The 25,842-nt window shown below is 39.7% G+C and overlaps 1 protein-coding gene across 1 annotated transcript; it reads left to right on the top strand.

Moving 5' to 3' along the window:
* Positions 1 to 3,084: 3,084 nt before the first annotated feature.
* Positions 3,085 to 6,527, top strand: LOC145590833 (putative xyloglucan glycosyltransferase 12). The gene is made up of 5 exons (XM_081647223.1): positions 3,085 to 4,141; positions 4,240 to 4,548; positions 4,745 to 5,035; positions 5,210 to 5,323; positions 5,425 to 6,527. The coding sequence occupies exons 1-5, from the start codon at positions 3,392 to 3,394 to the stop codon at positions 6,046 to 6,048; spliced, it is 2,088 nt and encodes a 695-aa protein (XP_081503349.1). The 5' UTR covers positions 3,085 to 3,391; the 3' UTR covers positions 6,049 to 6,527.
* The last annotated feature ends 19,315 nt before the right edge of the window (positions 6,528 to 25,842 follow it).

The raw sequence follows: 25,842 nt of genomic DNA on the forward strand, positions 1-25,842 counted from the left end.
ACCTAGAGTAAGGAATGTTGGTTTTTGGTTTAATTATGAGTACTCATGTCAATGGTTTCTATTTATAGTTATTATTAATAAAGAAAGTATTGAATTTTCTGTTGCAAAGTATTGGTTTTAATTAGTAAGTTTGAGTAGCCTTGCATATAATCACGCGGCGGTAATACGCCTAAGTCTATCACTACGATATAATTATACGTATTATACTAATATTTCCGTAGAGGGAGATTTAATTTGGGGGTGTTACACTAACAAATTGAACCAATATGTTGTTAAAGAAGCCAACATATTGGTGTATAATATGGAGAAACTGAACAATTCTATGGTTTTATCATTGTAAACAAATTAAACTTAAAATTTATTTTGGCTAAACTTGTTTCGGTTTATTGGATAATAGCAGGTCCATTGATATCTAGTTTCATGTTAGTTTTAGGTCTGGTCAATGTTAAGTTGGGTTAACAATGATGAGTCAAATAATGTCGTTATAGGTCATCATGACTCGGGTCAATAACAGGTTGTGTCAGGTTATTATGGTTTTAGGGTTCTAATTGGCTCGGGTTATAGTTCGGGTTCATATTGTTGTCCGGTCCGATTAAATTGGTTGACGATTATAACAGGTTGGGTGCAGGTTCGAGTTTAGCTCATCAAGTATTGGATCAAATCGGTTGTCGATTAACATTAGGTAAGGTACAAGACGGGTTATAGGTCACTAGTTTCACCCCCATTGTTTTGGTTCAAGTCAGTTTAGGTCATTGCTGGTTCAAGTCGGGTTCTCGAGTCGAGTTAGTTTTTGACAGCTCTACACCAACCCCACTATTTCTATATTTTATTAGTTCTCCAATTTCTCCTAAAACTCCGCACATGGAGACATGGAGCAAGTAAGTAAAACCGGAGGAAGTATATCCTATGATTTGGTCTAAACAAACTAATACGTCAATCCTATGAATTTTAATTTGTCCCATTTAAAAAAAAAACATGAGATTTTAATCAAATAAAACAATATATAATTAAACAATATATAAGCAAACTAAAATTTTGATTTTTTTGGCGTCTAATCATATCACTAATATATAAAGCCGGTCTCGCAGCCAGGTTACGAGACATCGACACTTGACATTTCCGTTTTTCGCCCAAGTGTCGAGCCACGTAGGCGACAAATAGGTACTATTGTGACACATATGATGATAAGTAAGTGAATTTTGGATAGTTTTTTTAAAGATAAAAATGTTGTATAATGTTTTATTATTGATATACTTCTAATATTTCATATATACAAAATCAGTTACAACTTTTAATAAATATCTTATGACTCAGTATAATTTATATCATAAAATTCATTTTAAAAAGTTCTTTAAAATGAGATCAATTTATAATATATTTTAATAAAACATAGAAAATCAGTAAAAATAAGTTTTAATAAGAAAAAATCATTTTAGTTTGGTAAAATTACTTTCAATTCATTAGAAATAATTTAAGTACAATTTTCAAGTTAATAATAATATTATATCTATTTACAAATAAATAAACTAAAAAAGTACACTATTATATAACTGTAAGCAATATGATATCGTATGTCTAAGTATTTTATAATATCAAAAGGGGTTATATGATCGTATTTAACATTCAAGCTAAAAAAGTTTAGGACGATTAGTACTATTTCTGTCATCAAATTCGCTTTAAAAAGTTTTTTAAATAAGATTCATTTGTAATGTATTTGATCACAAACTTTAATACGTAGCTGGTCAAATCGTTTCACCAACTATTACAAGAGTTATTTCGTTAGTGCTATAAGGATTACTTGGTCAGTGTTATACGCTGTTGAAGTATATAAGTAAACAACATATTGTTTCAGCAAAATAACACCAGATTTAAGCAAAATAACTCATTTAACATTCAAGTAAAATTATTATCTTAAAATTTTATCAACAAAATAACTCAAACATATTGGGTATAGAGTACATGATCAAGGAGTATATAATATTAACTCATATAACATTTAAGTAAAAATATTATCTTAAAATTTTATCAACTATCTGGACATCGTCTGGACACAAAACTAGTAAACTAATAAATAAGGCCAACAAATATTAAATACTACAGTACATATTATTTTCTACATGGGCACTACCAACCAAATTAATTAATATATTTATGTTTTGTTAGTATATCACACGTTCCTTATGAAACATATCCCCTATTCACCGTGTCAATCTAATCTAAAACCTTACTTTGTTTTAATATTATCAAAAATTAAAATTATTTATCCTTTTTTTAATTTTTTACCATATCTTGGTCAAAAAAAGACATCAAACAAAATCCTTACCATTCAAATCCATTAGTTACGGAGTTATTACTACAGATGTTAAAAACCAAAAAATAATTATTTTACAACCTTTTTTGAGCTAATTGATTCCCATATACTTTTCCAGATTTTGCCCCAATCCTCTAAGAAGGAAGGGGCCAAAATTCCTAATTCTCCAAATCTGGGCAATCAATTTCATTTCATTTCCTTCAAATCACACACAACTGTAAAAAAAATTAATTACCCCGTTTTTATTTTTAATTTATTTTCTTTTTCTGGGTTTATGGGCTTTGATTTAAATTTTAAAATTTAAATTCATTCCCAGATGTCATTCAGCTAGGTATTTTCTAGGGCACTTTCTTTGTTTTATTTCCTATTAAAAAATTATTTTTAAATAAAAGTTGGTTGTTCTTATTAGTAGGTGGAAAAGGTTTGATTGAATTGATTATTTTATTTATGATTTTGTCGGAACACTCCGGCTTCTCTGTTTTCCATCCATCGTTTTCATCCTTTCGTTGCTCTATTTTTTTTTTCCTAAATCCTGATTTCGACTTAATTTCGGCAATTAACATTCAAATAAATCATGTTTTTCTTTATCCGAACGTGTACATGTATCGCTCGGGCCTAAAACTAGTTTGAATAAAAATAGATCGAAAGACAAAGTGGTGTGATTGTCCTAAAAGAAAAAAAAAAATTGATTGTAAAAGAGAAGAGGAAGAGAGTACTTGGAATCAAAGACGTGTTGAGCTGTCTGTTACTACCTTTCCACCACCATACCTGTCTATCACTTTCCCTACGCCGCTCTCTCTCTCTCTCCTCTCTTCGTCATCTCGTTGCTATATTTTCCTGCCAAAATCATCTCTCTTCAAATGCCAAATTTATTCTTTATCTTTTAATTACCTCCCAAATTTCCTCATCTTCCAAATCTTACTTTCCATTACATTTTTTTTGTTTGTTCTTGTTCATTTCCCCTTGAAATCGTTACAATGCCTTCGATGTTGTAGCATAAACATTACTACTACATTATCTATTGTATTTGTGTAAGTTAATTCGAACCGAACTCGAGGATAAGAAGAGTGAAGAAACAAGATGGTACCATGGTGGGGCGGAGGAGCAAAGGACAACCAAAAGCTACACAGAGGAACACCAGTTGTAATCAAAATGGAGAACCCAAATTGGTCGATCTCAGAGATCGAAACTCCATCATCTGACGAAGACGATTTCATGCCTAAGAAATCCAGAAAATTTCGTGGAAAAAATGCTAAACAACTCACCTGGGTTCTACTCCTTAAGGCCCACCGTGCTGCTGGTTGCCTCTCGTCCCTCGCTTCCGCTGTCGGCCGTCGAGTCAAGTCTGGCCGCACCGACTCCACCGACTCACTTCGGACCGAGAACTCCGCTGTTCGTTCTCGTCTTCACACCTTCATTCGGATTTTCTTAGCTATGTCGTTGATCCTTCTCTGTGTTGAGGTTGCTGCATACTTGAAGGGCTGGCATTTAGCGGATTCCGCACTTTATTTTGATCACATTGTTATGAATGGAAATGCCGTTTTCGGGTTCGGCTTTCGGGGTTTCTTCGGATGGATGTATAATAAGTGGGTTTTGATTAGGGTTGGGTACCTTGCTCCTCCTCTTCAATGGCTTACTAACTTCTGCATTGTTTTGTTTCTCATCCAATCTTTGGATAGACTTGTGTTATGTTTAGGATGTTTTTGGATCCGCTTTCGGAAGATCAAACCTGTCCCTAAAATTGATTCAATCATGGATGTGGAGGGCGGCGAGGGTGGTGGGTACTTCCCCATGGTTCTTGTTCAGATCCCCATGTGCAATGAGAAAGAGGTACAACTTGTAAATTTGATAATTAACCCTGCTAATTGAGCTTATCTTTGATTTAGTTCAGTGTTTGATTAGTGTATGTTGTTTGGTTGGATTATTAGGTTTATCAGCAATCTATTGGTGCAGTGTGTAACTTAGATTGGCCGAAGTCGAAGATGTTAATTCAAGTTCTAGATGATTCTGATGATCCTACTGCTCAAATGTTGATTAGGGAGGAGGTTTATAAGTGGAAATCGGAGGGTGCTAATATCGTGTACCGGCACCGGGTGATTCGAGATGGGTACAAAGCGGGCAATCTTAAGTCCGCTATGAATTGCAGCTCGGTTAAGGATTATGAATTTGTTGCCATTTTTGATGCTGATTTTCAACCTACTCCTGATTTCCTTAAGCGAACTGTAATCCATTTTAAGGTAATTATTCGTTTTTTATTGGTTTGTATGTCACTATTATTGTTTATTTGACTCCAAATTACCATTAGTTAGGTGTATAGATGAATGTATGATGAACAAAAGTAGTTGTTTTCTGTTTTAATTGGTTTCAATTACGGAATGAGAAATGAAAATTTGTGTAGAGGGTTAATGTGGGTGTTCGAATGAAATGGGACAGGATAATGAAGAAGTGGGGTTAGTGCAAGCAAGGTGGTCATTTGTGAACAAGGATGAGAATTTACTAACACGGTTGCAAAACATAAACTTGACATTCCACTTTGAGGTGGAGCAACAAGTGAATGGGAACTTTATCAACTTCTTCGGCTTTAATGGAACTGCCGGTGTGTGGAGAATTAAGGCGCTTGAGGAATCAGGTGGATGGTTGGAGAGAACGACTGTCGAGGACATGGACATTGCGGTTCGTGCTCATCTTCAAGGTTGGAAGTTTGTCTTCCTTAATGATGTTGAGGTATTCCCTATCCTGCCTTTTATTTCCTGTCCCTTTCTTACCAGTTGGATTCCAATCTGTTTTTCCTTAATTATCTTTGTGTCTCTTTTACTTGATTCATTTGTTAGGTGTGTTTGATTATTAACTTTAATGATTACTAAATGTATTTTGTTCCCTGGAATATAAATTTTGTAGTGCAAATGTGAATTACCGGAATCTTATGAAGCTTATAGAAAACAGCAACATAGATGGCACTCAGGGCCAATGCAGTTATTCCGTCTTTGTTTGCCCGACATTATCCACTCAAAGGTAACTTGAAGAAGAAAAATGTGGGTTTCACTTGATTTGTATGATTTTGGAATATTAGTAGCATGAATTTGATTGAAGTTTATCCCATGATTAATTTGCAGATATGCTTGTGGAAAAAGGCAAATATGATTTTCCTCTTTTTCCTCTTGAGGAAGTTGATTTTGCCCTTCTACTCTTTCACTCTTTTCTGTATCATCCTCCCAATGACCATGTTCATCCCCGAGGCAGAGCTCCCTGCTTGGGTTGTGTGCTACATTCCAGCCACCATGTCCTTTCTCAACATCCTTCCTGCCCCAAAATCCTTCCCATTTATTGTTCCGTATCTTTTATTTGAGAATACTATGTCGATCACAAAGTTCAATGCCATGATCTCTGGTTTGTTTCAATTGGGTAGTGCATATGAGTGGGTTGTCACCAAGAAGTCAGGTCGTTCATCAGAAGGTGATCTTGTCTCCTTAGGTGAGAAAGAGCAAATCCTTGAAAGGGGCTCTTCAGAACCTACCATGGCAGCAATGAAAGAGGAACTACTAAAGCAAGAGCAGAAAAAGAAGAAAAAGAAGCACAATAGGATTTATATGAAGGAATTGTCCCTTGCATTCCTTCTATTGACTGCTTCAGCTCGGAGTCTGCTCTCAGCTCAGGGCATCCACTTCTACTTCTTACTCTTTCAAGGGGTTTCATTCTTGCTGGTTGGTCTCGATTTGATTGGTGAACAGGTTGATTGATCAAAGTTGGACATATACAGTTTAGGATTTTGTAGGGGATACAATGAACAGTATTAGTGCAACATAAATCTGTTGGGGCAGAAGTGATACTACAGGTACAAAACCTTCGAGGCTGGAAGAAAAGAGAAACCAGAGCATATAGCAGGTCGTGATTGTTGGAGATCCAAGAGGGATGAGAGTGAGGCTTCTTATTAATTTCCCCCGCCCTCAGGTTTCCGGGGCTTGTTTGCCCTATTGATGCAAGAGGTATGCAGGAGGAGTTTCAGTGATGATCCATGAATTCGTTATGAAACAAAGAATTCTATAGTGCCCTTTCATTTGTAAGAAAAATTTGCCCATTTTTTAATTTACTTTGTAATTTATTGCCTTTCTCATTCCTTTTAGTTCTTTGGGGGCCTATTCTTTTGTAGGAAAAAAATTGTGGCTCTAGTTTACATGAATGCACAATATTACAGTTGCGAAGGTGCAACAGCTCAAAATCATCATATTTGTCCTTTACAACTACCCTCATCCAATCTACTACCTCCGTTACAGGTTATGTGCAACGATTAGACATTTTCCTTCTCTGCTTTATATCAAATCGTTGCACATAACCTGTAACGGAGGTAGTAACAATGTTCTCTAGTTCATTTTTACTACTTCAATTGCATGGTTCTCTTTAGCTCGTGTATATTGGGGTCATCGTGTGTTACTACGGATATTCGGGATATAGGTAAAATTTCACCATCAGTTTAATTGATGACCTTTTCACTGAACAAGTGGTGAGTCTTTAAACACTAGAAATAGACCTGATGCATACCTGATTACTCAACTTAAAATATTCGAAAAAAACAATTTGCAACCTTTACGAAGGAGATTTAGTTTGGCTTACATGAAGCTTCTTTGGTAGAACTTGAAAATAACTGCTTCAGTATTTTATTTCGATGTATTACAGCTGTAAGATACGGTAGAATTTAAACTAGAACCTTCAATCAAGCATTTTTTCAGAGCAACTCACATGCGTAGTGAGAATGAGTCCATTATTTCTGGCGTGACTGGCGATTCCCTTAACTAATAGTCCAAATTGGAGTTTATATGGAATTGTATACCCGTGGTTTTTGTCATCAAAATATGTTCAGAACCCAATCTTGTTGGGTTGGTTTGTCCGGTCAATTTTTAACCTAATCTTCCAGCTATTTTCCAGTTATGTTGTTAGTTGTATCTTATTTGATGGTTTCACATATTCGAGTTAGATTCGTACTTGGAGAAAAAGAAGAGCCTAGGAGCACAATAGGATTTGTTAGTTGGGCCGGGTTTGGGTTCAAGAGTTTTTAATTTGGGTCATTCTAGGTATGTTATGGGTTTGGGTCAAGTAATACACTATTACTTGAATATCTTAGCTTTAGGTCAATTCTAGGTCAATAAATGTTGATATGATTTTCTATTTTAATTATTTAATGAGAAATATTTTTTCAGTTCTTTTTTAATTGTAACATTTAGACATTTATGCTTGTTTATGCATATTTTAGTCCATTAATGGGGTCCACTTATATGAGTTTTTACATATGTCTGGATATATGTGCAATATATCAACAAGATTTTAGATAATACTCCATCTACTCCTGAAAGTTTGACTCACTTTGCATTTGCATGGTCTCTAATAAACATATTTGACCATTAATAACTTTGGCTATGTGTAAATAAAATTTTAAAAAAATTGATATTTGAAAAATTTATCAGTAGAGGAATCTAATAAGACCAAACTTGTTAATTTATTTTTATTGTATAAATCATAAAATGTGGTCAAAGTTATTTTTATTTTGACCACATGAATAACAAGTGAGTCGAAATTTCAGGAATGGAGGTAGTACTTAAATAATTTATTGGTATTATTAAACTTGTTAATGATATTATTAAGCGTCTAATGATGCACATAGTAGTACAAATAAACATATAAATGGTACATATTGATGTATACTCTAATAGTACTAAATATGTTCATAACGGTACTATTAGAGTTTTTCTATTCATACCTAACCTGCTAACCATGTGATTTTTTTCGCCATTTTATTTTCAAAGTAATGCATAAAAAGACAACACTATCCTAATATATATTTACCGAATTGCTCACAATAAAATAGCCATTCAACTCACCAAATTATGTCCAAGTTAAAATAAATCATATGGGTTATAAAATCAAACTATAGTAAGAACTAAATGAATTGTATTTAGAAAAGTTCTTAGGCTAGGTCAAACTTGTTGGATCGGGTTTTACCCTATGTGAGTATGTGTTCCATGTGTTGGGATTGGATGAATGAGGTTCCGAGGACTTTTTCCCCCCAAAGTCATTGTTTTCAACTTTTCAATTTGGGACTTAGGTTAGGATTGAGTCAAAATTTGACAAGTTCTAGCTGAAATGATCAAACGTTGTTTAGACTTTTTAGTCGATTGCCAAGTAAATTGATCCACCTAGAATTGGCTTTCGGTTCAAGCCGTAGTTATAGGAACGCATAAGCATTGTAGGAACTTCCTAAACTTGGAGTCTTAGAGGGTTGATATTAGTTAATTTCGAATTTATTGGAGTCTAATAAATATCGAGAGGGTACTAAAGAAGAGCAAAAAGAGAAGTGGTACAAATATTAAAAAAAAAAAAAATGCAATGCAAAACCATATTTATGGTGAAGAATTTAATGACTGAATATGCCATCTTATTATGCTATATGCATAATAAGTTGTTGAATATTATTATGGTCAAGTCAAAAAAAATGTGTCTTTATATAGTTTGGATGGATTTGTGTTAATAATAATAATAGGAGTATTAAAACCTTGTGAAATCGAGAAACTAGGGAAAATGACAAAAGCACCGGCAGTTGACTGAAAAAGTCATACGGTGCATCTATTGCATTGATGGACCCCATGAAATTGTATTCAAACAATCGAACGTGTTACGTGTTGCAATATCTTCATACTTTGATGTGAGCAAAACAATTTCTAATTGTGTACTACCTATATGTTCAATTAGCATCTGGAGAATAGAAGCAGTGTATACCCGAAATTATAGGAACACTATTATTCAACGAAATAATGATCTGAGGAAACAATTTCTATTATTTTTTTCAGAGAAGGAAACAATTTGTATTATTCTTTTAGTAAAATAAGTAGTACCGGATAGCTTTTAATGGTCGAGTAGCGAGTAGCTGTTAAAGCAATGAGTAATTGTCAATTAGTGATGCGCAGAGTTTAACTATAGTTAATAATATAGCGATTGAAATACTACTCCTTATTGTTATTTAAAAAGTACACAAAATTTGTCAAACACTACTCGCTAACTTTCAAACGCTAACATTTTTAACGTTTGAGAAATGTTATCAAAACGCTATTTCTACCACTAACTGCTGCATGGAAAGCTACCTTACCAAACGCTCTAATTTTCTATTAGTGTTTTGATTTGGTCCAAATGCTAACTGTTACCTAAAACGCTGATAAAGGGTGAATTTAATTGATAAACTAGATGAAACCCGTTGTTTTTCATATACTTTGTAACATTTTGTATGGTTCTTGTAATCCCTACACAAACTTTCATATGTGCCTGGCCACACTGTGTGACAAACTATTCTAAGTGTTTTGGGTAAAAATACCCATGTCGCGTGGCCCTATTAGGAGGTGACACATGTCACCCTAAGAGAGGTTCCAAGTGGACCAATCTCCCTTTGACACTCGTCCCTCCCAGTTGTTGGGAAAAAAGACGACCTTCATGGCCCAATTCCCGAGATCGTCGCAAAACGGCGCAGCCCATCAGTCCCAGGTTTCCGTAACCTAGGCAAGGGCACAATTCCCGATAACCCTATAAATAGGGAGATTTCCCCCTTTTTTGGGACACGTTTATATACTCCAACATACCTACTGTAGGGAATATTTCAAGCATCCCACACTTGAGCCCCACTGTGATCATACACTTAAGTATGATGGTGTTCAAAGGGAAGGAAATTAGAGCAAAAGAGTCGTCAACAAATTTTAGGAACTTGTAAATCGTTCACAGGGTTAAGGTTACACCCCTTCACGATCAATGAGATCGCTAACTCCATAGGGGTCTGGAACCATGACTGGATATTCGGGGATGAAGGTACAAATCCAACCTAAAAGAGATTGAACTTGCTCTAAAAATAGGCCTCTACTTTATTTTTCTCATATTCATGTGCGCTTTCTGACTAACATACAATCAATATATTAATCCTAAACCAGTTTAATCTATGTTGGTTGAATATTAATGCACAAACAAATCTATTATTGGCGATCACTTGAATTGAAATTATATTAGCTTAAACAAGATTATTAATTATCTTATTAAGCGTGATTACAAGTACAAATTCCCTTTAATCCTGCAAGAGAGGGCGTGATCAAGCAATAACAATATAATATCAAGCAATATAATAACAACAATCATCATCATCAATAATAATCTCAATCTCAAAGCATAATATTAGCAAGATCCTGGGCCTGATACTAACAAGATTAATAACAAATCCTAGCATGTCACTAAGCAATAAAGATCAAATCTTTATCCCTAACATGATACTAACATGATAGAAGAAATAGAAAGGCACCTAAACATGATGCTAGAAAGCAATAAAAAAACATCCTAACATGATACTAGAAAGCAATAAAAACATCCTAACATGATACTAGGAATTAAAATAATATAAGCAACATGATTTCTAAAGAAATAAAGCAATTAAAACAACTTACTTGGTTGCCTCGTATCTCTTTCTAATAACAAAATACACACGTTAGTAACTTCCAGGAAAATATTAAATCAAACAATTAATTTAAATAATTGAAATAGGGATTTGGGACCAAACCCTCAGAAATTATCAACCTTTCACGTCTAGGGCAAAGGCAACTTCGAGCTTGGCTAGGTGTGTCTAGAACTCGTGAATGCGGTATTTTTATTAAAAAGGCTTGGCTAAGAAAGAGGGAGAAAGAATAAGCTATTGCTCAAGAGAGAGAAGGATGATTATTGATTGTGAATTGTTGATGATTGTGAATGATTCTGAAAACGGGGAAATACGACCCTATTTATAGAGAAAATAGCCCGAAAACGATCAGAAAAAGACCGAATCCTATTAGGAGTAAAACTGCCCTTGTCGCAGAACGAAAGGGTCCAACGCGACGCGACAGCCCTGTCTCTATGCGATAGGCTTGTCGTGGCGCGCTAGCTTTGTCGTTTCGCGTTGGTTTACGCGTTTTCTAAAATCCGTATAGAGTCCTTAATCTAATTAAATTAGACTAATTAACGTCTGTACTTATCTTTTAAAATTAGATTTAATGCTCTTTCAAGCACTTATTTTATTCAAAATAGAATTCTTTATTTTCATAAAAGATATAATTATTATTCCTAATCCCATTAGAACTCAAAATAACCTTCTAGATTATTCTAGAGGATTAAAATCAATCCTAATAATTTTAGGAATATTAATTAATGGGCCCTCCACTAGATCATTGGGCCACAAAACCATTTCAAGCACAATTTAGTATTTTGGCCATAACTTCCTCATTATTCATCGAAATTGGGCTTATAATATATCGTTGGAAAGCTATTTTTGAGCCCAATACAACTACACCATTATTTGGACCCTTATTATGGACCAAACTAAATTGGACCGGACATTTTCATGAATAGAGTACATTTTCGAAATCAGGAATAAAGATATTTTATTAAAACAAACACATCACAAGACTTTTCACACTTTCACTTCGTTCGATAATCAAATAACGTGAAAGATACTCATCACTGGGTTTGGTTTTTTGGGGAGACACAATTAGGTGTCTACACCTACATTCTCTTACATCAGAGAAATCACATGATCTCGGAATCCGAGAAGATCTCACTTTTTACCTTTTCCGCACTTTTTACCTTTCTCCATACATGTTCTAACTTGATCGTCGGAGGCGGAACTCCTACCACGCGGAGTCTCCGTTATTTTGCAGGTACAAACAGAAGATACCAGGCTTAGTGACGTAACTCTCCCGATGGAAAAACCCCAAAACATTTGGCGCCATCTATGGGGAGAGTACCTCTAAGATGGTTTAAGAGTTTGTACCGCCACCTGAACCAAATCGGCCTCCGGTCGACGGGGAGGTCTATTCAGACCATGATACTGATAACGACGTTGAAGTCGAAACATATGTGGCCTTTGATGGGTCACTCAGAACCAGACGCATCCGTCCTAGGGACAACCTGGAATGGAATACTAATGAAGCCGGTCCAAGTAAACCTACTGGACCACCGGCTGGGGAAACCCGGTCGGCAAGAGGGACTGCTCCCGTCACTAAGGATGTCATGAAGTTCATGACTAGTTTTAAGGGGGAGATCAAGGACATTATCAACAAAAGGATGGCTGGCTTTAGCAAGGGTCAGTCGGCCAATAAGACTCCTCATGCTGAGAGGAGAAAGCTAGCCAGGGATAGACAACCTACTCCACACCCAAAGGAGAAGTCCGCGACCTTGATTGACTGGTCCAAGGTCCTTCTACCTCAGACGGGCACAAAGAAAATCATCCGGCAAGTTCAGTCGGATGGCAGCAAGAAATCATTCTCTGATGCTCGACATATCATCGAGCATAAGAGAAATCAACATTTGTCTGAGTCGGCTTCTACGTCGAGCATCCCAAACAGATTCAAGAATACCTCGGCAAGGTATTCCCAGTCAGCTCATGAGAGCCAATCAGGCGGCTAGTCCGTCCATACAGGCCCTCAGATGATTGGATCTGCCCCATATGTGCCTCAGATGCCATGCGGGTAGTATGTCCCACTTTACATGCAGCCGGCCCTATTCAGAGGTTAGGCGACATATAATGTCCAACCTTTGGACTGATAGCTTTGCCTACTGCAACTTGGTGAACAACCTTATGCGTTCACCAAGGAGATAACCGAGGCGGCATAGCCACCCAAGGTTAAGAATGTCTTGGTTGGTACCTATGATGGTACCACCAACCCTGAAAATCACCTCATGGCCTACACCAACCTCATGTGCCTATAGGGGTTGGATGATACATGTGGTGCAGATATTTCACGGCTACATTGAAGGGCATAGCCTAACAATGGTTTGACAACTTGCCAGCCGGATGTATTGACAGCTTCAAGAGGCTTGCCTTCATGTTCGCTTCCAACTTCTCGATGAACATCCCTGCCAAGAAAACAAGTCTCGACTTGAGCACCATCCGGTAGGGAGAGAGAGAAGGGTTTCGTTCCTACGTCAGGCGGTTCAATTTGGTGAGAATACAGATTCAAGGACTGTCGGACGAGGGTGCCTATACAAACTTTTTCAAGGGTCTGAAGGACGGGTCAACCTTTAAATTTGACCTCATCAGGAAAAGGGTTTTCACCTTCCAAGAGGCGCTAATGGAGGCGAAAAGCTTTATACAAGAAACCAACATCTGCTTTCCCGACAATCAGTTAGACTCTTAAGAAGTTTGACAAGCAAAAGTAGAGTCGGCCTGCTCAGCCGGCTCCCAAAGCTAAAGGGAGCAAGAAAAGAAAAGAAGTCTGGGCGGTTGATGACTCTAAGAAACCGTCCCAGAAGAAAAAGAAGGAGTTTAAAACCGTACGTCCCCAAGTACAAGTTTAACAAAGACTACTACTCCATCCTCATGGAGATAAAAGATCGGGTGACCATTGAGAAGCCCGTTGCTATGAAAGGATCCGCAAAAAATCGGAATAAAAACAAGTACTGCCATTTCCATGAGAACATTAGCCATGACACCAACGACTGCTACAGCCTTAAGCGGCTGTTGGACCGTCTAGCTGATCAAGGGGTGTTAAAGTCCTACATCCTCAAGTCCAAGGTCACTCTGAAGACAAATCTAGGGCAGTCGTCCAAAAATACTGCCCAGCCAACTAATAGCTTAAACACTGACAAGGGCTCGATCTACACCATAGCAAGCGGCTTTGACAGAGGGGGCCCTACCATCCAGGGCACCAAGGACCATTTGAGGAAGATGGACGTTAACTATGCTAAGGAAGCTCGGGCGTCTACTAGTACATTTCCTGAGGTCATCATCACAGAATAGGACCGGGGCTCAGTCCGTCGGCCGCATGATGACCCAATCGTCATTGAATGCTAGGTCGCCAATCAGTTGGTTGGACGAATCCTGATAGATACTGGTAGCTCGTCTGACATCATCAGCTACAAGTGCTTATCCAAGCTGAAGTACAAGCCCGACAGCATGCACAAGGTCACTTACCCTCTGGTTGGCTTTGGAGGGGGAGTCGTGCACCCAGTCGGTCGGATTGATTTACCCATCCGACTGGGAGAGAAGGGAAAGAGACACCACATGGTCGTCAGGTTCTTGGTTGTGGAAGAGCTGACCGCCTACAATCTCATCTTGGGGTGTCCAACTCTGAACGAGTCCAAGGCTGTCATTATCCCGTCCCTCATGCTGATGAAGTTCGAAAGGGATGACGGTTCTGTTGGCTCCCTAAACGGGGATTAGAAGACAGCTAAAGAGTGTTATCTCTCAGACGTCAAACCCATGGTTACAGCAGCCGGACAAGGGGAGGAGCCAATAGAACTTGACGATGTTAAGGATCCCGATCCAGCCCCACCGGCCGCCAAGAAAAGAAAAATTGATCAGCTGGTGGTGGTCAAGAAGGAAAAGAAATAGCAATCACTGATCGGGGAACGGTCAGACGAACTCCGTCCCCACCCGGCTGGTAAGCACATAGATATTTTTGTGGAGGACAGTATTCTAGAGCAAACTATTAAGGCGGGGACGATTGCTTTTACAAGGTTGGGTGCAGACTTGCACATTCTGCTGAAAGAGTTCAAAGACATTTTTGCCTTTGAAGTGGAAGAGATGCCAGGAATCAGCCCGGATCTCGCTGTCTACAAACTCGCCGTTAATCCGAAAAAGAAGCTTATACGACAAAAGAAAAGAAATCACGGCGAGGAGGGAAGTCAAGTGGTAGTTGACGAGGTTAAAAAGTTGTTAGACGCTAGGTTTATTCGGCAATTTAACTTCCCTGATTGGGCTACGAATGTTGTGCTTGTAAAGAAGCCAAATGGTACCTGGCGCATGTGTGTTGATTACACTAACTTGAACAAGGCATGTCCAAAGGACAGTTACCCGCTTCCAAAGATCGTCAGTCTGGTCTACTCTACACCTAGGCATGCCTTGATGAGTTTTATGGACGCCTACTCAGGCTTTCATTAGATTCTCCTATGGAAGAAAGATTAAGAGAAGACGACATTCGTCACTGATCAGAGGTTATTCTGTTATACTATGATGCCGTTTGGCTTGAAAAATGCGCCTGTTACTTTCCAACGTATGATTAATACAGTCTTCATTAATCGAATTGGGAGGAATGTAGAGGTATACATCGATGACATGATGGTCAAATCCAAGCAACAGACGAATCATCTTGCTGACCTCCGAGAAACCTTCACCACACTCAGGCCGCACAAGGTCATGCTCAATCCTAAGAAGTGTGTATTTGGTGTTGAGTATGGGAAGTTTCTCAGATTTTTAATTGATCAGAGGGGGATAGAGGCCAACCTAGAGAAGATACAGGAGGTTATTGACATGAAGTCACCACGCACTATCAAAGAAGTTCATAAACTAACCAGTTATCTGGCGGCATTGGGGAGATTCCTCAGCCGATTAGGTGACAAGTGCTTCTATTTCTTCTAAGTAATCAGAAAGAAGACAAGGTTTTAATGGGGGATGATTCTGAGGCGGTCTTTCAGAAGTTGAAAGAACATCTGCAATCTTTGCCTAGGCTTGTTAGCCCTCTACCCAAAGAGACGCTTTACATGTACTTAGCCATTTCAGATCATGCCCTTAGTGCTGTTCTCCTTGATGAGAGAGACGACATCCAGCTCCAGGTCTATTTCATTAGCCATGTACTCAAATTTGCTGAACTACGATACCCCATGGTTGAAAAATTTTTCTTTGCTCTTTACATGGCTGTCAAGAAGTTGAAACCTTACTTCCTGGAACATCCGGTTGTAGTCTACATAGACCAACCTCTCAAGCGACCAATGACAACCCTGAAGTCATCCGGTAGAATGCTTAAATGGGATATTGAAATGCAAAGCCTTAAAATCACTTTTGAACCAAGAAAGGCAGTGAAGGGTCAAGCGTTCGCCGACTTCATTGTCGAAATAACAAGGTCGGTTGCACCGGAGAATTCTGATCAGGTTTGGAAAGTGTATGTAAACGGGAGCTCTACTATGAACGGTTGTGGTGCAACGATTATATGTCAGTCTCTTGAAAGGGAAAAGTATGAGTATGCACTACGGTTCAGGTTCCAGGCCTCAAATAATGAGGTAGATTATGAAGCCCTACTAGCCGGCATCTGTATGTGTAAGGCGGCAAGGGCAACAAAAATTAACGCCTGCACTGATTCACAGTTGGTCGTTAGCCAATAACATAGTGGCTATGAGGCCACCCATCCGGCTATGATCAAGTATCTTCAGGCGGTCAAAACTGAAGCTGGGACACTTGAAGAATTTCATCTGAGTCAAGTGCCCAGGTCTGAGAACAATCAGGCGGATGCTCTGTCAAAGTTGGCATCTTCCGCCTCCTGTGATACGCCTCGGTCAATCTTTTGGGAAGTTATGGAAAAACAAAGTATTGTTGAGGAAGATCCCATTAGAGTAATAGACCGAAGCTCAACTTGGATGGATGGCATCCGCTCATACTTGCTAGACGACACGCTGCCTGATTCAGCCTAGGAAGCGGCCGTAATGAAGAAATGTGCTGCAAACTTCGAGATGCGAAATGGAGAACTCTTCAAGAAGGGTTTCTTAAAGCCACTATTGAAGTGCGTCACCCCAGAAAAGGGGCAAGAAGTTCTCAAAGAATTGCACGAGGGATACTGCACCTCCCATATAGGCGGCAGATTACTTGCAGTCAGGGCCAGGCGGCACGGACATTTCTGGCCCACCCTTGAGTCAAACGCTATAGAGATGGTGAAAAAATTTGACAAGTGCCAAAGGTTTGGCAAGCTAATCCATGGTCCGGCCACTGACTTGACTAAGTGGGTGGAGGCAGAGGCGATCAAAAACATCAAGACAAATGATGTCATCTCCTTCATTTGGAAGAATATCATCACCCGGTTTGGGGTACCTATGTCTGTGGTTTTTTATAATGGCCCTTAGTTTGAGACGCCTCAGCTTAAGAATTGGTTAGGAGATCAAGGGATCTCACATTGTTTTGCATCAGTCGGATGACCCTAAGCAAATGGCCAAGTTAAAGCCTTTAACAAACTCATCTCAGACGGCATAGAGAAGAAAATAAAAAGGGCTGGTGGCTTATGGGCAAAAGAATTAATTCATGTCTTGTGGGCCATCAGAACAACCGAGAAAGGGGCAACCGGAAAAACCTCATTTCTCATGGTATACGGTGCAGAAGCCGTCTTGCCTATCGAGCATTATGAGCTGACTCTACGAGTCATGCTATACGATGAAGAAGGCAAACTGGGAGGCCATGCGACTAGCATTGGACTCACTCTCGGAGTGTAGGAGTAATGCTGCCTTACGTCATGAGATTTACCGTCTGAGAATGACTAGAGCCTACAATAAGAAAGTACACAAACGACCCTTGAAAGTGGAGGACTTTGTGCTATGGAAAATGGAGGCAACCGGTAGGGCCAATGAGCAAGGCAAGCTGACTCCTAATTGGGAAGGCTCCTACTGGATCTATGAAGAAGTAAGAGGTGGCACCTACTGCCTGAAAACCTCAAACGACAGGCAACTAGCCAAAACTTGGAATGTAGATAACTTAAAAAATTACTACTTCCAAGACTTGTAAATTTTTGTAAATAGGAAGCCTATTAATGAAAAGTTGCTTTTTATTTTCAAATTTTGTTGCTTATTGCTTTCTATACATGCGTTTTTTGGAAACACTGTCTGCGTTTTCTATACGTAGACGGCTTAATCCCAACGAATTTAAAGCTAAGTTCAAAAAACTTAGTGGCTAAAACGAGGCCAATGGCCGGATGACATCAAAATTTATTAATCCGTCTGCTCCAACATGAGTACAACATCCGACGACGCCCATTCGGGTGAATTTGTCACAGAGAGAATCTCCCATCTGGGTGGCACATTGCTCTATAAACATACACAGATGACCAAGATTGATTGGCCTGATTGGCCAACTCATAGCTGTCTGACTTAAGTAATCTAAAAAGAACGCAACCGGGCTTACAATTAAACCATGTTTCTAAAGGCACAGCCGGTGACTGAGCTAAGTTCCAACTTAGATTATTTTATGAAATTATTCACTTCCAAGAAGTCCTCCCAATGGGGCAAGAGGACATCGAGTGTGTAATTGGATTGCGAACACCCCAGACAGTGGGAAAATAGTTCAATTAAACTACTAAAACCGCGTGGACAACGGCTTATTTGTCTGTGCGATTGGACAGCTATGTACTTGGTTTGGGGAAATCACTACTATGATTGATTGACTCAGGAACATATCATACTCTTTAAAGTATCAAAAGTTCCCAAGTCAATCAATCAAGGTTTGAAACCAACCACACAGCCGCCCAGGGGCAAAGGACAGCCGGTTTTTTAGTTACCGCGTGCTATTAATAAGTTAGGCAAAAAATTCAAAAAGGCAAAAATTGCAAAAAATTGAAGCAAATTGAACAAAACCAACTCAGTCGGCATTTTCATAAAATAAACCCGACCGAATGGCCGAAAGAGTAATTGTTATACCGGAGCCACATCCGGCAAAATAATAAATTGTTGATCCATACATTGAAATTATTCGGCGCGCAGGCCGAAAATGCAGACGCCTTATGCCGAATTGAAAAAATAAAAGCTTGAATCACTGAGGTGCAGACAGGTCGCCCTGGCCATCCTTCTCAGGCGGAGGCAGAGCAGAGTCCTTGGGAATGTTCTCTCCTTGCTCCTATTCTTCTCCTCCTCCGCTTGCATCTTGAGCCGGTTCCTCCTCCTTTTCCTTAATCTCCCTGTTTTCCCAGGCATTGAACGATTCTGGCTCAGGCTTGCCCTCTTCTCTAGCGAGCAGGACCTTGTTAGTATACTGATAGGCCAAGGACCAGACGCCGTACTCCTTTCCCGGATGTAGGACGTCCTAGACCATCTTCATGCGCTCGGCACATTCTGATTCGTTCTCCTCAATGAGACGGTCCTGCTCGGCTCTTAGGGTTGTTTTGAAGTTATTCTGAGCCACAGCCATCTCATTCTTCATCCGGTCGACGTCTTCTTGGAGAGTTATGTTCTCCTATTCGACGCCTTCCCGGGCTTTGAGGTCCTCCTGGGCATTCTTGAGAGCAGCTTCAAAGTCAGTAGCCTTCTTTTTGGCTGTGTCCAAGGCAGCCGTCAGACGCCTTATGTTGTCGGCATGCACCATTTCTAATGCTTTAGACTCAAGATCATTTATTGTATTTTGATATTGGGCAATGTCTGCGGAATCTTTTGCCGCTTTATTGGCCTGCTTTACCTCTTCTCGCTTACGAGCATACGGCTTCTTATGCCCATGAACTCTCAGCAGAGCCTGTGAAGCACAAATGGTGTGTTTTGAGTATAGGCAGAAATGTACTTGAGAAACTAAAGGAAGATGTTATATCTCAGACGGGAAGGCCAAGATTCGTTCAACATTGAACGTCTTTATGCCAAGGATGACGTCCTTTTCCTTCTTCGGGATGGCCCCAAGCATAGACTTGGCATACTGCTGTACGTTAAGCCATCAGGGGGATTGATTTGCACCATAATTAAGATTGTGTGAGTATGCTACATTGGCGGCACCTATCTGTTGCCGGTTGCTTGACGATCCTTCAGACGTCTACTGGGAGTGTGATTTCACCCGCAGAGGCCAGCCCAGCTTAGACGGAGTATCGAAAGGGTTAGCCACACCTTCGAGAATCTGCAGGCTATTATCGCCTAGAGTTGCTATGTAACCGGCTGCCGTCTTGGGTGGTTGGCCACCCTTCGGTACCGCATGAGCACCCGGCTTCTTCCCTAGCTCAATGCCTAGGCCGAAGCCCTTCAAGCTGATGCTTTTCCCCCCGATGCTTAGGCGGCCTGGCTCAGACGGAAGATCAGGAGCCGTTTGAGCAGACGACACCCTTTGAGACTTTGCGGAGCTGGAGACATCATCGTCTTGAGTCCGTTTGTGCAGTTTTTGGAAAGACCTAGGAGGCTTCTTGTTTCCACCCTACAAATGAAGTTGCTAATTAAGCATACAGTCGGTAGAAACCGTCTCCATAGACAAACAAATTCAAGTATTCACAAAAGAGGGATCAAACGATTTTCACTTTGGCCTTTAGCTGGGCCTTTTTAGCTTCCACAACATCTTTTGCGGATTTGAGCTACAGACCTCTTGGGTGTCTTGTCTGATAACATTCTCAAGGCGGTTGCTACAAGAAAGAACGTCTGTCAGTTCAAGAATAGTGCAATATAATTAAGCAATTAAACCATATAGACAGCATAGTTGTCGGATGCATGATAGACTTACGCCTATCAAACATCGTACTCAGACCGCAGGCGGACAAGAACACCTCATCTATCAACCACTCATGTTTGGGTATCCAGTTTTTGGGAACGCTAATTACTTCCTCGGTTGAGAGAGTGTCTGTTATAAGCTTAAAGAACCGCGACTCTATGATTTTTTCGTAGTCCGTATCCGAGATAGAAGGGAACTTGCATTTTTGACCCAGAAGGTCAGGTTTCTTGTTATACTGGCAAAACTCATGGTTTTCTCACCTTTTGGGGGCCGAAACCTGATAGATTTAGTTCTTCCAGTTATCCCACTTAGACGGTTTGTCTAAGGTCACTTGGTACTTAGGGTACGTGGTCAAAGTGTACCACGCTTGCCAGCCGCCTAGGCTGCGGCTGAGATAGTGCATGTGAGCAACAACCTCCCAGCCGGGGTGAAGCCCTTGCATTTCAGAGGCGGTAATGTAGCCTAAAATGTTGACCTAGGAGTTAGGGGTCAATTGCCACACGCCTAGGTTATATCCTCTAAGGAAGGCCTTTATTGCATCGTGAAGAGGGAACCGGAGACCAGCCATAAACGTCGCCTCGTAGCAGTCGAAATATTCGTTGGCATTTGGTTGGTCGTCTTTCCAGGCAATGGTGCCTAGCTCAGGCGGCACCCGGATCTGATAATTCTCGCCAAGGGGCCGTTTGAGCTTAAAGTCCTTAAGGCCTTTTTCCATACTTTCTCTGTCTCTAACTAAGACATGGATTTGGAGGGGATCTCCTTCATTATTCCATTTTTTCCTCTCCTTAACTTTGCTGTCCTTAAGTGGAGTAAGGGGGCCATCGCTGCTATCCTCAAAGCTAGACCTAGAGGCGGTGTTCCCCCCGTCTCTCTCTTGAGAGACCTCCTCATCATCAGAACCAGAGGCATAGACGGCCTCTTCACCGTCTTCATCCTCGGGCTCCCCCTCTTGAGAGCCAGCAGTAGAGACGGCCTCTTCATCGCCTTCATCTTCGGGCTCCATCTCTTGAGAGCCAGCATTAGAGACAACCTCTTCACCGTCTCCCTCCTTGAACTCATCTAGGTTCCCATTACTTGGGGTCCTAGGGGTGCCAGGAGGGAAGTCAACTTCTTGGTCAACCCGCATATCATCCCCCTCAGCCGGTGTGACTTAGTTTGACGGTACTTCTAATGTACCGTTTCTCCTTCGCCGTCTGGTGGCCATTTGTTTATTTCAAGCCATTGTGTCCTGCACAGACAAAGAGACGGTCTGATTCAGGGATGTATAAGGCTTCTCCATACACCTTGAGCCGGCACCCCCAGTCCTAAACTCAGCCGCACCAGGACACCGGCTGACTACTAAACTAGGCTGTGCCGTGTATGTTGGTGATGAATCCATTTATTGAATGTAAATGTACAAACGGAAAAAACAAGAAACAGCTGAGAGGGGTAGAGACGATACCTTAAGATCTGACTCTGAAAGGTGTCAAGCGTTGACCGGTTGTAACAGGCGGGCAAAAGTTAGGCAGCTGTTTGTGATTAACACAAACGATTGTCAGAAACTCTCTCTTTAGAAAATTTTGAGTTTCTCTCTCTAGACCTTTTTAGAAACTTCCAAAATAGGAGGGGTTAAAAGTTATATTTATAGAGGGTTAAATTCAGGGGCATCCTTGTAATTTCCCCAGAAGGTGAAAGGTTAAAACTGATTCACATTTAAACCTGATTCACCAGTAGTAGAGTGACAAGTGTTAAAGATGCCATATGGAACGCCACGTCACATCTGTGAGGGGAAAATGTTTTGGGTAACAATACCCATGCCGCGAGGCCCTATTAGGAGGTGACACGTGTCACCCTAAGAGAGGTTCCAAGTGGACCAATATCCCTTGACACGCGTCCCTCCCTGCTGTTGGGAAAAAAGAGGGCCTTCTTGGCCCAATTCCCGAGATCGCCGCAAAACGGCGCAGCCTATCAGTCCTAGGTTTCCGAAACCTAGGCAGGGGCACAATTCCCGATGACCCTATAAATAGGGAGATTTCTCCCAGTTCTGGGACACGTTCATTTATTTTAACATACCTACATTCTCTTACATAAGAGAAATCACTCGATCTCGAAAACCGAGAAGATCTCACTTTTTACTGTTTCCGCACATTTTACCTTTCTCCTTACACGTTCTAACTTGATCGTCCGGAGGCGAAACTCCTACCACCCGGAGACTCCGTTATTTTGCAGGTACAGACAGAAGATTCCAAGCTTAGTGACGTAACTATCCCGAGGGACCAGAAAAACCCCGAAACACTAAGGGTTACTTCGTTAGAGTTATAGGGGGTTACTCGATTAGTATTACATGGGTTACATCGTCAGTGTTATAGGGGTTACTTGGTCGGTGTTATAGGAGTTACTTTGATCTTTTCCAAGCGGCCACATGGTAAGGCCAGCCACACATAAAACGCGCCGACCTTTAGTTCTTTAAAATTCTTTTTTTTTTAATAAAAAACCTATTGAAAATATAATTATTTTAATTTTAATTATTTAAAAATTGATAAAATATATTTTCAAAATTTTAATTTTTTTTATTTATTAAAAAAGTGTAAATCTCTTTCTTATTCAATATACATTTAGATAAAATATCAAAATATTAGAAGATAAATTTTATGGTTAAAATTAATTTAAAGTTACATATCTTATACGGGGGTGATTGAAATTTTCTACTTTAATTTACATTGTAACACTTTTTTCACCAACTTTTATATGTGGTTGGCCAGACAGCGTGACCAGGCATCATAAGGTTATTTCGTTAGTGTCATAAGGGTTACTTGGCTAGTAGTGATACATGGGTTAATTCGTTAGTGTTATAGAGGTTACTCAATTAGTGTTATAGGGGTTACTCAATCAGTATTATAAGGGTTTCTCGATCAGTGTTATAGGGATTACTTTGCTTTTTGTACAAGCTGTCACATGTCCAGACGCACACAAAATGTGCTGCTCTTTATTAACAAAATGTTTTGTATTTAAGTAGATAAAATCTTTAAAATTATAAGATAATTTTTATTTTTATTTAATTTAACCTATCAAATTATCTTTTGCAGTTCCTTTTTATACCTATATGGCACTTGAATTTTAAGTTTTAAATCTAATTACTTTATTTTATGTAGCGATTGATTTTTTAATTTTAAAAGAAATTGCAAATCTCTTTTTCCATTGACTAAAATACACCACTTTTCTATTTAGTGATTTAAAATCTCTTGAAAAACTCAGCTTCATATATTATCTAGTTTTATGCCTAGGCGATGCTCGGATTGTTGATAAGATTTTAGGATAAACTTTTTGGTTAACTAAAACTAGTAGAAAATTGTATTTTAGCACTGAGTAATGCCCACCGGTTTTTATAAAAACCGGTGGGAAAAAATGGGCGGGATTTTGAGGAAAGGTTATTGGCACCGGTTCAAATTGAACCGGTGGGAAAAATATTAATCCCACCGATTTGAACCGATGCCAAATTAAAAAAAAAGCCCCATTTATAAACCCCTTAACCCTAGCTTCTCCATTCTCCTCTTTCCCCTCTCCTCCCACTCCGTCCTTCTATCTCCTTCTCTCTCCTTCATTCCTCTCCCTTCTTTTCTCTCCTTCATTCTTCTCCTTCTTTGCTATCTCTCTCGATCTTCTTCTCTTTCATCTCTGCATGCAACAACACTACCACCAAGACCACCTTATATCTCCTCAAAGCCCTCCTCTTCTTTCCCCTCAAAGCCCACCACCACCACCGCCACTAACCATCGCCAAAACAACGACACCACCAAGACCGCCACTAACCGCCTTTTTTCGCACTTTCTTCTCCTCGTGATGAAACCAAAAGTTTTCAGGTCAAATTCGACCATGAAAACTCTAGATCTAGAGTTTTTATGGTCGAATTTGACCTTTATAACCCAAATTCAAGCAAATTTCGGGGGTTTTTGGTGGAATTCGAGGTAAGTTCTCTTTTTTCTTTCTTTTATTTTGTTTTTTTGAGATTTTTGGTGGAATTCGAGGGTTTGTGGTGGTTTTTGGTGGTGGTTGTGGTTTTGGTGGAATTTTGGGGTTTGTGGTTTTGGTGGAATTCGGGGGGTTTTTGAAGGAATTCAGGGGTTTGTGGTTTTGGGTAGTGGTTGTGGTTTTGGGCGGTTGTGGTGGGTAGTTTTTGGTAGGTAGGGTGGTAGTTCTTGGTTTTATTTGGTGGGTTTAGGTGATAGATCTGGGTTAGTTAAGTGGTTTAAGGTGGGTGGGTTTGAATTAGGTAGGTTTAAATGATAGGTATGAGGTAGTTGGGTGGGTTAAGGTTAGGCTTGTTTAGGTGGTGGGTTTGGTGGGTGGGTTCGGGTTAGGTGGGTTAAGGTGGTGGGTCTAGTAGGTGGGTTCGGTGTAGGTGGGTTAAGTTGGTAGGTCTGGTGGGAGGGTTAAGGTGGTGGGTCTGGTAGGTGGGTCTGGTGGGTGGGTTCGGTGGTGGGTTTGGTGGAGAAAAATTCAAGTGAAAAAAGAAACTTTTTTTTTTTAATTTTTTGGGATATTATGGGAACCGGTTAACCGGTGCTAATAACCAAATATTGGCACCGGTTATCCGGTGCTATTTGGCACTTTTCCCACCGGTTTTGAATCGGTGGCAAAAATAACGAGTTTTGGCATCCCTTTAATAAGCACTGGTTCAAAACCGGTGGGATAAACCGATTTTGAACCGGTGCCCAAATACAATTTTCTACTAGTGTAAAATTTCAAATACGGTCATATAATCTTTTTGATGATTCAGAATATCTAGACATATGATATCATATCGCTTATTATAGGGAATATTTCAAGTCACCCAAACTTTGAACCACTGTGATAATGAATTTAAGCATGGTGGCGTCCAAAGGGAAGGAAGCTAGAGAAAAAGAGTCGCAAACAAGTTTTAGGAACTTGTAAACCGTTCACGAGGTGAAGGTTACACCCCATTCACAATCACAGAGATCGCTAACTCTATAGTGGTCATGAACCATGATTGGATATTCATTCGGGGATGAAGGTACGAATCCAACCTAAAAGAGATTAAACCCACCCTAAATAGGCCTCTACTTTGTTCTTCTCATATTCATGTGCGCTTTCTAATTAACATAAAATCATTATATTAATCCTAAACCTGTTTAATCTATGTTGGTTGATTATTCATGTACAAATTGATCTATTATTGGCGATCACTTGAATTAAATCATATTAGCCTAAATATAATTATTAATTATCTTATTAAGCGTGATTTCAATTACAATTTCCCTTTAAACCTGCAAGAGAGGGCGTGATCAAGCAATAACAATAATATATCAAGAAACATAATAATATTGATAATAACTCTACAAAT

The sequence above is a fragment of the Chenopodium album genome, chromosome 18, assembly GCF_948465745.1.
Source record: "Chenopodium album chromosome 18, dcCheAlbu1.1, whole genome shotgun sequence".
Taxonomy (NCBI): Eukaryota; Viridiplantae; Streptophyta; class Magnoliopsida; order Caryophyllales; family Amaranthaceae; genus Chenopodium; species Chenopodium album.